The sequence below is a fragment of the Chiloscyllium punctatum genome, chromosome 35 (genome assembly GCF_047496795.1).
Source record: "Chiloscyllium punctatum isolate Juve2018m chromosome 35, sChiPun1.3, whole genome shotgun sequence".
Lineage (NCBI taxonomy): Eukaryota > Metazoa > Chordata > Chondrichthyes > Orectolobiformes > Hemiscylliidae > Chiloscyllium > Chiloscyllium punctatum.
Genome location: NC_092773.1, coordinates 10,155,633 through 10,169,353, shown reverse-complemented (window position 1 = coordinate 10,169,353; position 13,721 = coordinate 10,155,633). Strand labels below are relative to the sequence as shown.

The window sequence follows — 13,721 nt, the reverse complement described above, 5'->3', positions numbered from 1 at the left end:
GCCCCCTCCCAATCTCTGTAACCCCCTCCCTATCTCTGTAACCTCCTCCAGCCCGTTCATCCCCTCCCTATCTCTGTAACCCCCTACAGCCCCTACACCCCCTCCCTATCTCTGTAACCTCCTCCAGCCCGTTCATCCCCTCCCTATCTCTGTAACCCCCTCCAGCCCCTACACCCTCTCCCTATCTCTGTAACCCCGACACCCTCTCCCCATCTCTGTAACCCCCTCCAGCACTGTGCCCCCTCCCGATGTGTGTAACTCCCTCCAGCTCCTACACCCCCTCCCTATCTCTGTAACCCCCTCCCTATCTCTGTACCCCCTCCCTATCTCTGTAACCCCCTCCAGCCCCTACACCCTCTCCCCATTTCTCTCACCTCCTCCAACACTGTGCCCCCTCCCGATGTGTGTAACTCCCTCCAGCTCCTACACCCCCTCCCTATCTCTGTAACCCCCTCCCTATCTCTGTACCCCCTCCCTATCTCTGTAACCCCCTCCAGCCCCTACACCCTCTCCCCATTTCTCTCACCTCCTCCAACACTGTGCCCCCTCCAGCCCCTACACCCCTTGCTCTCTCTATAACCTCTTTCAGATCCCACATCCCTATCATTAACCAGAGGAAACTGCTTCTGAATCTCCCAAGGAGATCACCAAGACCCAATCCTTTATCTGGTGTAAGGTGCTGTGGTCCAGATGTAATTCGATTGGTGCAGCTTCTCTGCTTTATGCAAACACACTTTATTATTAACCTGCAGTTAAAACAGAAACAAAAGAAAAGAAGAATTTGTATCACTTTATAGGAAAGCATAACAGAATAATAGATTATTTAACGACTAAAGAACAACCATTCCCGTTGACAGACCCTTGGCAAAGGCAAATGCAGTAAATTAGATTGTTGTCAGAATTGCACGAGACCGAGAGAATTCCAGCTTTCTGATGTAACACCTTTCACAGCCAGCTTCCAAAACCCCAATAAGTACTGAAAGCTAAACTCAAAATCCTGGTTCTGTGGGAGCCCGACCCCACCCATTCAGGCTGCTTCTATTACTCCAACTTCATATTTTAAAAAAATCCCAAGGCCTCACTTTATAGGCTTGGAACAGGCACGTCATTATGTGTGGCTCAAACCTCTATTTTAAAAAGTATAAAATACACCTCTTAAAGCCCTGGTATCATCAAAGCCAACCTGTTATCTCCTTATGTGGCTCAGTGTGCTCTCTCACCCTCCCGTTAAGTGGTGTGTGGAGGTGCCTGATATTTGAGGTGCTATATCAATGAACATGGTGGTTGTTGTTGTTGTTCTCCCAATGGGTCTCCCATGAGTTTGCCCCCTGCATTGGGAGTCTCAGGCTGGAGAACCCTTTGACTGACTGAGGGAAGCAGGCCAGTAATGAAAGTATGGGCTCCCTGGTGATCTTGTTGTATTGTAATTGTCTGTTTTCAATTCCCTGTTCTTCCCAGATCACACCCAACTCCAGATGAGAGGCAGGCCTGCACTGAGGTTCTGTCTCACTGGGCAGAACGCAATGGCAGGGAGAGGCAGACAGAGGGATCAGCAGCCCTCCGTGACAGGCCTTTGAGATCCCAGAGGCTGCCTCCTGGTAACAGTAAGACAAGGAAGAGGCCAGAGAGAACCCTGTACACTCCCAGGCCCTATCACCAGTATCATGGGGATCAAAACAGAGAGGTCCGCTCTCATTCCGAAAGGGAGGTCACGGTCACGGAAGGAAAAGGAGCTGCAAGAGAAGACATGATTGGTTGCAGCACTGTGACTATTGCTGCTGCTGAGGAGGTGGGAGATGGACCGAGTGGCCAGGCTGTTCAGGACGTAATCCCACAGTGTGCCACGTCCTCTGGGAATGTCGCTGTAAAGGAAGGAGGAGGATCCCCGATCCAGCCACTGGAATCCCCAAGCCCTTTCCAAAAGGGGAGGCTGGGTGAAGCCTCTGCAGCAGAGGAGCCGATGGCACAGCAGGATCCCAGACTGGCGGAGGAGAGGGAGCGCTGGGCTGCTGGACCAGGAGCGGGCATCAGCTGTCCAGCATCGGGGTGCGCGCTGGAAGATGTGATGCCATTGTCGGAGCCCGTTGTTCCAGAGCCCGGGGTTCAGTCATTGGCACAGAGTCCAGGATCAGAGGCACCTCAGCAGCCAAGCAGTGCCAACACCGTGGCTGGTCTGCAGCACTGCCAGCTGCCTCAGGGGATGGAGGACCCAGTGCTGGCTGAGCAGGATGCCAGTGGTAGCTGTACAGACTTGCTGCACGTCGGAGAGCTGACTGTCAGAGAACAGGGTGCTGCTGAGGTGGCCGCTGAAGGCGATGAGACAGCCTGTGGGTCTTCTGCATGTCCTCCCGACGACACAGCCGAGCTTCTCAGAGAGGTAACCCCCTGGTCCAATCTGAATTCACGGCTCTGTATCAAAACCCGCTCCAAAACGCGTGCGGAGGGAAATGTGTCTCACAGTGTGTGAGAGTCAGACAGGGCAGCATCTTGTTTTTGATCATGTATGGGATGGGGGATGTGCTACCTGGGGCCAGCATTTCTTACCAACCGAATTTAAGAGCCAACCACCTTGTTGTGGGTCTGGAGTCACATGTAGGCCAGACCAGGGAAGGATGGTGGTTTTCTTCCATAAAGGACATGAGTGAACCAGGTTATTTTTTTTATCCCCATTGACAATGGATTCATCGTCCTCATGAGACTCTTAAAACAACTCAGAAATTATTATTGAATTCACATTCCACCATCTGCTGTGGTGGGATTTGAACCTGCATCCCCTGAACATTCTGAACCTCTGGATCAATTGTCTAGTGATAAAATCACTGGGCTGTTCCCTTCCCCCTGATGTGAGACATTTCTGCTGAAGCTGCTTGTCCTGTTTGCCTGAAGAGTGTGTTGCTGGAAAAGCACAGCAGGTCAGGCAGCATCCAAGGAGTAGGAAAATCAATGTTTTGGGCAAAAGCCCTTCATCAGGAGCTTTCCTGCTCCTTGGAAGCTGCCTGACTTCCCATGCTTTTCCAGAACCACAGTCTCTACCCTGATCTGTCGTCCTCACTTTTGCCCAGTCATGTTTGGGTTTGAGCTTCAGATCATTGCATTTACTAGCTGTGTTTCTCAAAAGGATAAATTAAACAAATGAATAGCTTCACCCAAAGACCTTTCACATTGTGAATGTATTTGAAAAGCCCACGTGCTCCTTGGGGTGTTATTTCAATGAAGCTTTTGATGTTGGTCAAACAACGATATCTCTGAAATCAAAATCTTGTGGATGCTGGAAACCATTACAAACACAGAGAGTTGCTGGAGAAACTCAGTGGTGCTGGTAATGGAAACAGAAGTTAATCTTCCAAGGCCACTTGACGGCTTCTTCAGATCAGGAAGAAGCATCTGAGGAGGAATCTCAACAGACTGGACACTTGGAAGCTTGTTTTTCACTCTCTCTCGTGCGCTCTCTCTCTCTCCCCTTCCAGACTCAGTGAGTTTCTCCAGCAATTCACTATCTTCATTCCAGATCTGTGCCACCACACTATTTTGACATTTGGTGAATATTGTGGTTGACCCGATAGTTTGCTGTTCTCTCTAACATTTCCCTAACCTTGCTTTGTGGTTGCCCACAGCTTTCAGCTTGCATGGGGGAGATCAGCATCACGATTGAGCAGCCTAACTGTGACTATTCCACCTGCCTGCCACAGAAAGACCATACAGCGTGCCTAGAGTTGAGGCACATCATCGAAATCTATGACTTTTCGCCACAGCTGACGACCGAAGATCTACAGCAGGCGTTTGCCACCTTTCAGTAAGGGTCTGCCTGCCGTCTGGATAGACTTCCTTCCCAGAAACACCAGTTCCTGCCTCACATCAACCTCTGGAATCTCTCTCGATAAAACATCTCTTCTCTGTCTCTCTCACTCTCTCATCCATTCCCTCCCCCCACCACCCTCACCCGTTCCTTCACCCTCCCCTTCTTACCCACTCCCTCCCCCTCTCACCCGTTTCCCCCCCCCCCCCTCACCCTCTCCCTCCTGCTCACCCACTCCTTCCAAACCTACAACCTCTACCATCTTGAAGAACAAGAGCAGCAGATACACTGGAACACCACCCCCTGCAAATTCCCCTCCAAGCCACTCACCATCCTGACTTGGAAGTATATCGGCATTCCTTCACTGTCACTGGGTCACAATCCTGGAATTCCCTCCCTAAGGGCATTGTGGGTCTTCCCACAGCACATGGACTGCAGCGGTTCTAGAAGGCAGCTCACCCCCACCTTCTCATGGGGAAACTAGGGATGGGTAATAAACAGATGGAAGAAACAAATTCAAACATCCATTGTAAATCAGTTATATAATTCCAGACAGTGAAAGAAATTACCCTCCTGTGATTAAGGTAATTGATCAGAGCTCTGGTTTCTGAGGGCTGGTAATGGCAATGCCCAGTTTCCCTTCAAGCTGATAGATTTCCCCAGACTCCCCATGAAAAATTGACCACCTCCTGTCCTTTCTGTCTGAAACAGAAATGGCTGTAGAGACTCAGCAGGTCTGGCAGCATCAGTGGAGAGAGAAACGGAGTTAACAAATCCAATGCCGTCACTGTTTAACTTGGTGTTGTTCCCCCATTATGCTTCCATCCGCCATAAAGTCACCCAGTCACTCAGCTGACCCACATCGGTCCACATCCTCTTCACAAGCTGCCTCCTGACTTTGCTTGGTTTCAACTGCAAATTGAGAGACCGTGCCTTGAGTCCTCTCAGGTGGACAAGTGCACCTTAGACGGGCTTTGGGGAGACAGGAGGTGAGAATCAAGCAGCCTTGAGAGTCCATGAGACTGGCACCAAGGTAGTGTGAGATAAACAGAGACTGGCACTGCCAGTGTTGGCCTGCTCCGAATGCTGCGGGGGGGGGGGGGCGGGGAGACAACTCCCTGGGGACTGGGTTATCGGTCTGTGTCCCCTATGCATTGCAGATCCCACGACGCCCTGGGATGGGGGTGAGCCCTTTGGGAAGCTAGCTGTTCCATCATGGGCTTTACTGGAATTGGTCGCTGCGTTTCAAAATAATTGACTCTGCTCTGAACCAGGTAGGCCATCTGGCCTGGATGTGCAATCCTTTTCTGAAATGTTGCTTTTGCTCTTTGTTCCCAGTGATAAAGGCTTCCGGATAAAATGGGTGGACAGTACGCACGCTTTGGGAATCTTCTCCTGCCCGGGTTCAGGTACGGTGCTCCTTTATCACAGATCTCCATTTCCCCAGGACTTTCGGCCCATGTTTGACATGTATGAGAGAGGGAGTGTGACGAAATAAATGACCCTTCTTTTTGGGGGAGAGGCAACGTCACCAGTGTCCAAGGAAACACGCTAAGAATTCTGACAAACAAAGGGCCTTCAAACCTGTTCCTCCATTCACTCTGATCATGGCTAATCATCCAACTCAGTCCCTCTGCTCCCACTCTCTCTCCAGACCCTTAGATCCCTTTAACCTTAAAAGGCTATCTCTGTGAAAACAGTTCTGTTTTTGGATTCAGCGCTTCCCAAAACTGGGAATTCCACAGGCTCCCCGCTGTCAGCAGGAAGACACTCCACGTCATCTCCATTCCAAATGGATTCCTACTGATACCCTGGTCATCAGGAATATCCTTTCTGCATTTACCACTGTCTCGCCCCCATTTTTCCAAACTCCAGTGAGTGCAATCCTAATGGATCCATATGTCAGTCCTCCCATCAGTGCACTGCACACCCAAGTAACCAGAACATCGTCAGATAAAGAGACCAGAGGGACAGTCAATAATCTAGGTGCGGGGGTTTGAAATGTAAAAAGCAATGTGTTCAGGTGACAAAGTCTGACTGGCTGGACAGGAAACTGACCAAGGCATAGTGCAGAAAATGGTATTGAGGGAGCAGAACAGCCAGGATCTAGAAGGACAGAGTGGGCTGAATGGCCTGCTCAGGTTTCAAAAGTTGCAATGAATGTAACAAGTGATTCTTTTTACCTTTTGTATTGTTTTCAGCCTCTGAGGCTCTGTCCCTCAGTCATTCCGAGCTAAAGACATGCCCGTTAGCTCAAGCAACCAAGCAGTCAAAGCTCAAGGTCGCCAGGAGCTCAGGTAATCCACTCGGAGCTTAGTTAATCCATTCAGAGCTTAGTTAATCCATTCGGAGCTTAGTTAATCCACTCGGAGCTTAGTTAATCCACTCGGAGCTTAGTTAATCCACTCGGAGCTCAGGTAATCCATTCGGAGCTCAGGTAATCCACTCGGAGTTTAGTTAATCCATTCGGAGCTCAGGTAATCCACTCGGAGCTTAGTTAATCCATTCGGAGCTCAGGTAATCCACTCGGACCTTAGTTAATCCATTCGGAGCTCAGGTAATCCACTCGGACCTTAGTTAATCCATTCGGAGCTCAGGTAATCCATTTGGTGTCAGAGCATGTGATCAGTTGGCAGGTCCCTTGTGGTGTCCATCCATCTTTGACCAACTTCATCCCAGCCAGATGTCCGAGATCCCAAGAGTTATTGTTTTATCATTGAATCGAGGAGTCATCCTTCCCATTCTAGCCAATACTTTTTCCTCTGCCTCATCAGGGATTGTTAAGGTGACCTCCTGATGGCCTCAGTCTCACCTGGTTGTTTTGCGACAGCTCACTGTGACCAAATTGGGTGCTGTGTTGCCTTTGGATAGACTTGATTTACTGTGAGATGACCCATGATGTAAGATGCTGCGTGAAGTAACTCCACAGAGGCCAGTAGTATTCTGTCACCAAGTTCCCCCCTCATTTACACATGGAGAGTCCCTGATAGTGACCCAGCTCCCTCAGAGCCAGCACTCAGAGTGAACAGAACCTCAGACACTCCTGTTTCTGTCAGTCAGCCAGGGCTCCACGATCGGACCCGGTTCACAGCCCCAACCAGGGAACTCAGATTCTGTGAGATCTACCTGGCTGACATCGTTCCAATCTCAACACTGCATTAATGCATTTTGGAGCACCCTTCTTCTTTGCAGTTTCCACGCTGCACTGCAATTTTCACCATTCTTCCGTTGTTGATATATGAAGCAGGAGTTGATATTTGCCGATGGGATCCTCAACTGGGATTTCCTGAGAGCCACGTTCAGTGTGTGGGTGCATTGGGAGCTCCCGTTCAGGATGTGACCACATGGTATTTCCGTGCAGTGCTGAGGGGTTGCTGCATTGTCTGAGGGCCTAGCCCCTCAATGAGGACTGTGTCTATTTGTTCGGCTCCTGATGCACTATTACAAGTGCTGGAAAATCGCAAGCAGAATTCCCGGTCTTTTGATTGCTGACCGTGGCCTGCTCCGATGTGTACATGAACTGTTCCATGATGCCCCAGAATGTTGATTGCATGAAGCCCTTTGGGAGGATGTTCTGAGCGACTGCTCTGCTTTAGAGTCAGTGTATCATGCCTTTACCCTTGTCGGTTGGTGCCGGAGTACGCGCATCTTTGAAAAGCACTTGTGGTCATACGTTTGCTTGATTCCAGAGTTCCTGCAGCCAGTTAAAGAGAGAGCCCAGACCAGCACCGTGATCGCCAAGAGGTTGGTGTTCAGAGCTCTGGGACTGCGATTGAGTGACTGCAAGGAGCAGCGAGAGCCCAGGTTCAAGAATCGGGGTCACAGGAAGGGTGAGTGCCTACCTGACAGCTTCAAAACACCCGGATTAGGACACGGCGAGAGAGAGAGAGAGGCTGGGAAGATAGCTTCCCTAGTGAGCTGCAGCTGAGTCGGGCACAGTGTGTCGATAATCAGGCCCCACTGTTCCAATAGTTGTCCAATCTATTCGTCCACTGTTGGCCATTCTCACTGGGTGTCAGACATGGAGAGGTGATGACCCTCTGGTCTGAACCTGAGGCTATTCATGCAGACACCCAGGTCATGTTCTGGGCATTCAGCTTCTTTGCAGGTGGTGGCATTTGAAGCCTTGTAAAAGTTATGTCAATGTGGAAATCAGGCCCTCCTCGTGACCACAATTGTTGGGAGAGGCTCTGCTGTCCTGATCTGAGATCTGTTCCACAACAATGTGCTTGACCCTGGACTGACCTCTGCGCAATAAATATTGGGCTATCCACATCCTGTGAATGTATTTCAAAAAAAGATAAACGACGATGGTGCCAGACAGACTTCTGTTTTGGTCAAAATTATTTGACAGCGGAATTTGTCATTAATAGAAGACTAACTCCATTGTAAACATAATATAGGAGCAAATTGCTGCAGATGCTGGAATCTCGACAGAGAACAACAAATGCTGGAGATCAGAGGTTCACAGCTAACATTTCGAGTCGAGATGATTCTTCAGCAGAGCTGATGTGAGTTGGACAGGGAGTGCTGGAGGAGAAAGGATGTTGATAGTCCAGATCGTGATCGGAATGTGAGAATGGCAGAACAGTCGTGGGTTTAACTGCCAGACTGGAAAAAAAATAGATGTCCCACTGGAGTGGGCGGAGGGGAGAGAGGATGTGGTAAAACGTAAACCTCGAACAAAGGGAAGAAATGGGAGTTGGTTCATCAGCTGCAGTAAAGATGCTTATTCCTGAAGGAGAAAGTGAGGACCGCAGATGCTGGAGGTCAGAGCTGAAATGTTTGGAGCTGAAAAAGCACAGCAGGTCAGGCAGCATCCAAGGAGCAGGAGAATCGATGTTTCAGGCATGAATTCTTCATCAGGAATGGACGTCTGCCTGAAATATCAGCTCTCCTGTTTCTCGGATGCTGCCTGACCTGCTGTGCTTTTCCAGCACCACATTTTTCGATGCTTAGACTTGAACCAGTGATAGGGTGTCAAAGATCACTGATCACTATGTCACTTCAACTCGCTCTGATAAGCCCCAAATGCTCATATTCGTTCAGAAATCAGACCAACAAAAACAGATTGTTTGTCTCACACATTATGGTTGGAAAAGTATGGATGGGGAGAAACAAGTTAGGTCAATCCACACTGCACCTATCATCAGATAGGATGAGTTATTTCTGACAGTCCTGTCAACTGTTTCTAAGTGTTGTTAACACATTGTTGTCTGTAGACGATGAGTTGATCTCTGATTCAGTAGGTGACCTGGTGTTTTCTTGTCCTCATTATCTCATTTTGGAGCCTTGAGACTTTTCTGTCTGACTGTCGGAGGGAGGCAGTTAATGCTTTTCGTTTGGAGCCTTCTGGATGTCTCTGAGTGCACTTCCTCAGAGGTCTGTCACAAACTGAAGCTGGCTCAATCCAAAGGCTGTTGGGTGTTTTTTTGAAATCAAAGGCTCCTGGTTGTCACTGTGTTTCAGAAATAACCACCTCCTGCTCCAGGAAGTGACATAATGATGTGTAGCATGAAGTGAAAACCATGCGGTACCACCTGATCTACAAGTTGCAAAACCCCTCCTGGTACTTATCAAGTCATAGAGTCATAGAGATGTACAGCATGGAAACAGACCCTTCGCTCCAACCCGTCCATGCCGACCAGATATCCCAACCCAATCTAGTCCCACCTGCCAGCACCCGGCCCATATCCCTCCAAACCCCTTCCTATTCATATACCCATCCAAATGCCTCTTAAATGTTGCAATTGTACCAGCCTCCACCACTTCCTCTGGCAGCTCATTCCATACACATACCACCCTCTGCGTGAAAAAGTTGCCTCTTAGGTCTCTTATATCTTTCCCCTCTCACCCTAAACCTATGCCCTCTTGTTCTGGACTCCCCGACCCCAGGGAAAAGACTTTGTCTATTTACCCTATCCACGCCCCTCATAATTTTGTAAACCTCTATAAGGTCACCCCTCAGCCTCTGACACTCCAGGGAAAACAGCCCCAGCTTGTTCAGCCTCTCCCTGCAGCTCAAATCCTCCAACCCTGCCAACATCCTTGCAAACCTTTTCTGAACCCTTTCAAGTTTCACAACATCTTCCCGATAGGAAGGAGACCAGAATTGCACACAATATTCCAACAGTAGCCGAACCAGTGTCCTGTACAGCTGCAACATGACCTCCTGACTCCTGTACTCAATACTCTGACCAATAAAGGAAAGCATACCAAACGCCTTCTTCACGAACTGTTGCTCTCTTGCAGTCTAACTTCCATTTGCCTGTATTTGTTTTGTTGAAAAGGGGAAACTCGAGGCGGTTGGTTACAAATGGAACTGGCTTTTCGTGAAAGCAATTGTGATGTTGTATTGATTATAAGTTGGATGTGTTATTTGTTTGAAATGGGCTTGTCAGTATTGACTGGTCACCAGCCATTCCAAGAGCTGTTTGCGTTGTTTCTGCTGACAGATTATGTTAGCCCTGAGCTCCTTCCTTTGGCAGTTTATGTTAAAGTTTGGGGCTCGCCTGCTGTCTTGGTTGTTGAATATTGTGTCCTGTCAGAGATGCGGCATTCTCCTTGATTTCCCAGCTGATATTTATCCTTTCAACCCATGTCCTGGCACAAACAGATAAAAGACAGGTCTTGGCTGTCTCTGGGATCTTACTTAGTGCAAATTGGCTGTCACCTCCCCCTAAGATGGCACCATATTTGGGAACTTAAAAATGTGTTGCTGGAAAAGCACAGCAGGTCAGGCAGCATCAAAGGAGCAGGAGAATCGACATTTCAGGCATAAGCCCTTCTTCCTGAAGGGTTTATGCCCAAAACATCGATTCTCCTGCTCCTTTGATGCTGCCTGACCTGCTGCGCTTTTCCAGCAACACATTTTTAAGCTCTGATCTCCAGCATCTGCAGTCCTCACTTTCTCCTGCCAAATTTGGGAAGCACTTCATTGGCTGTGGAGCACTTTGGGATGTCCAGTGTATGAGGCTTGATGAATGTTCTGGGTCTTTGGCATGTGTGAGTACCAGTAGGTATTTTGGCAGACCTTACCAATGAGTCTGTTTCTCACTCTGTCTTTCCACTTTGTTCTTTCAGTTGAGCCAGACAAGGAGCCTGAAGACGGTACTGTTGACACAGTGGTATGTATTTCCACGCTGTTCTTGTAACCCCAGCTGGTGGTAATACTGGACTCTGCCCACTCCCAGAGTGAAACCTGCCTTCATAGACAATCTGTTTCATTTCTGCAGTTTTCTTATTGTGATAGGTGGTGACTAAAGATGTTTACATGTGGCTGCTGATGTGCTAACAAAGAACACAGGTTTATGATTCAGAAGGGAAAAAACCCAAAACTATATATGTATGAGAATAGATCCTAACATAAACAGCCAAGAGCAAGATTGGGAATGGGGAAGTCACAGGTAATTTGAACCCATGTTTTGCATTGGTCTTTATAATGTAGTCCATCATTTGCATCCTTAAGATAAGAGAAAAACAAATCTACTGAGAATCTACTGGGATCATAGGCTGTTCGGTTGCCTTTTAGCCTGTATCCAAGAGTGCTGAAGGAAGTGGGTTTGGAGGCTTTGCCGAAATATTCCAGAACTGACTGGATTCTGGCAGGGTTCCAGCAGACTGGGATGTGGTCCATGTGATGCTCCTGTTCAAGAGGGAAGGGAGACGGCAAGCAGGAAACAATAGGCCACTTAGCCTCACATCTGTCATTGGGAAATGCTGTCGCCAATTTCGAGAGCAGGACATTCTGTGGAAGGGAACTCATCTTTGTCAAATTTGCTGGAGTTCTTTCAATACAAGAGAAGCAGCATTGACAAAGGGGAGGTGGTCGATGTGGTGTAGTTGGATGTCCAGAATGCCTTCAGTAAGCAGTCAGAAAAAGGGTCATTGCAGAAGACAGGAGCTCACACTATTGGGGGTAATGCAAGAGGATGGAGTGAGGATTGGTGAGCAGGCAGAAAATTGGGATTATCAACTGGAAGAGTGAGGAAAGTGCTACAAGGATAAGTTCGAGCACCAGCTATTCACTGTCTATATTCATGAATTGGAGGATGAGCAGAGTGTAATGTGTCCCTGATACAAAAATACATGGGAGGGCAGTAGGAATCGGCAAGGGGTTAATGATACCTTGTCGGGGGGGTTAAAAACTTGGCACCTAGAGTTTAATTTTGGGAAGTGTGAGGTCATGCACTTTGGCAGGAAGAATCAGAAGGCAGACTGGGGCAATATTCCAAAAATGAGCAGCACTGAGGCCCATAGACATTGGAGCAGCAATTAGGCCATTCAGCCCATCGCGTCTGCTCCGCCATTCAATCATGGCTGATAAGTTTCTCACCCCATTCTCCTCCTTTCTCCCCAAAAAGCTTGATCCCCTTGTTATTCAAGAACCTATCGATCTCAGTTTTAAATATACTCAATGACCTGGCCCCCACAGCCTTCCGTGGCAGAGAATTCCACAGATTCCCCACTCTCTGGCTGAAGAAGTTTCTCCTTATCTCCATTCTGAAAGGTCTTCCCTTTACTCTAAGACTGTACCCTCGGGTCCTAGTCTCACCTTCCCAACATCCACCCTCTCCAGGCCATTCCGTATTCTGTAAGTTTCAATCAGATCCCCCCCCTCATCCTTCTAAACACCATCGAGTATAGACCCAGAGTCCTCAAACATTCCTTATATATTAAGCTTTTCATTCCTGGGACCATTTTCCTCTGAACAAGCTCCAGGGCCAGTCCATCCTTCCTGAGATATGGGGCCCAAAACTGCACACAATCCTCCAAATGTGGTCTGACCAGAGCCTTACTGAGCCTCAGAAGTACATCCTGCTTTTAAATTCAAGTCCTCTCCAAATAAATGCCAGCATTACAATTGCCTTCCTAACTACTGACTCAACCTACAAGTTTACCTTGAGATAATCCTGGACTGGAACTCCCACGTCTCTTTGCATTCAGACTTCTGAATTTGAATCTAGATAGCAACTTGGCTCAGTGACAGGAAGCAAAGGAGGGTAGCATTGACTCCTAAGAGGTTTACTGGGAGAAAGTGAGGACTGTGGGATGCTAGAGAGTCAGAGTTGGTCACATGTGGCGTTGGAAAAGCACGGCAGGTCAGGCAGCATCCGAGGAGCAGGACAGTCAATGTTTCGGGCCTAACCCTTCTTCAGGAGGTTTGCAGCATGGAAACAGGCCCTTCAGCCTAACTTGTCCATGCTGCCTGGTTTTCCGATGGATATTTTTTCAGATTGGGAGAATACTTTGTATTGGCCTGTTACGCTCAGATTTGTGCACAGCAAGATCCCACAACAGCAGAGGAAAAAAAAAAATGAGTGGATGCTATGTTCTAACGGATGTTGGATGAGGGATAAAAATGGAAAGAAACAGTAGCAAGGGCTTAACATGTGCTTTTCAGGAATGCAAGACACCTCCAGCCGATTCACTCGGAGTGGAGTCCATGTTGTGAGGTTGGTACTAGGGACAATTTGTGCACAGGAAGCTCCCACAAGCAGCCATGACCAAATCATCTTGTTTCTTTCTGTCTCTTTTATTGAAGGACAAAGGCTGGCCAGCAAATCTGGGAGAACCCTTTCTATGGTTGCACCACGGTGATGTGAGTGTCCATCTGATGAGGCTGACTGGGCCTCTGTTTCATGCCTCAGCCCATTGCCAGGCCTTTGGGCAGGTCTTGCCCTCCATCAGGACTGCAGTGGCAGTGCCAGCGCCAGCCGAGACTGGGGTGTGCAAGCCTCAGGAGTGGGACTTGAACCCCTCGACCATCTGAACGCGAGAGAAGTGATAGGCCACACATGGCTATAAGCTGGAGAGGTGGGCAGCATTGCTCAGTCCTGTCCCACTCCTCTGTATTTTGCTGATGCGGAAACAGAATTTGATGAGCCAGTGTGACTCACTTGACTTTGTCCATTGTGTTCTGGAA

At 48.6% G+C, this 13,721-nt stretch overlaps 1 protein-coding gene across 1 annotated transcript in view; it reads left to right on the top strand.

The window, feature by feature from the left end:
• LOC140459556 (R3H and coiled-coil domain-containing protein 1-like) overlaps window positions 1-13,721 on the top strand; it is a 37,888-nt gene that overhangs the window by 23,987 nt on the left and 180 nt on the right. The window contains exons 5-10 of the mRNA XM_072553802.1: window positions 1,459-2,377; window positions 3,615-3,793; window positions 5,135-5,205; window positions 5,998-6,093; window positions 7,486-7,626; window positions 10,880-10,923. Of these exons, the coding sequence (XP_072409903.1) occupies window positions 1,459-2,377; window positions 3,615-3,793; window positions 5,135-5,205; window positions 5,998-6,093; window positions 7,486-7,626; window positions 10,880-10,923 (1,450 nt within the window). The remainder of the gene's footprint in view (window positions 1-1,458; window positions 2,378-3,614; window positions 3,794-5,134; window positions 5,206-5,997; window positions 6,094-7,485; window positions 7,627-10,879; window positions 10,924-13,721) is intronic.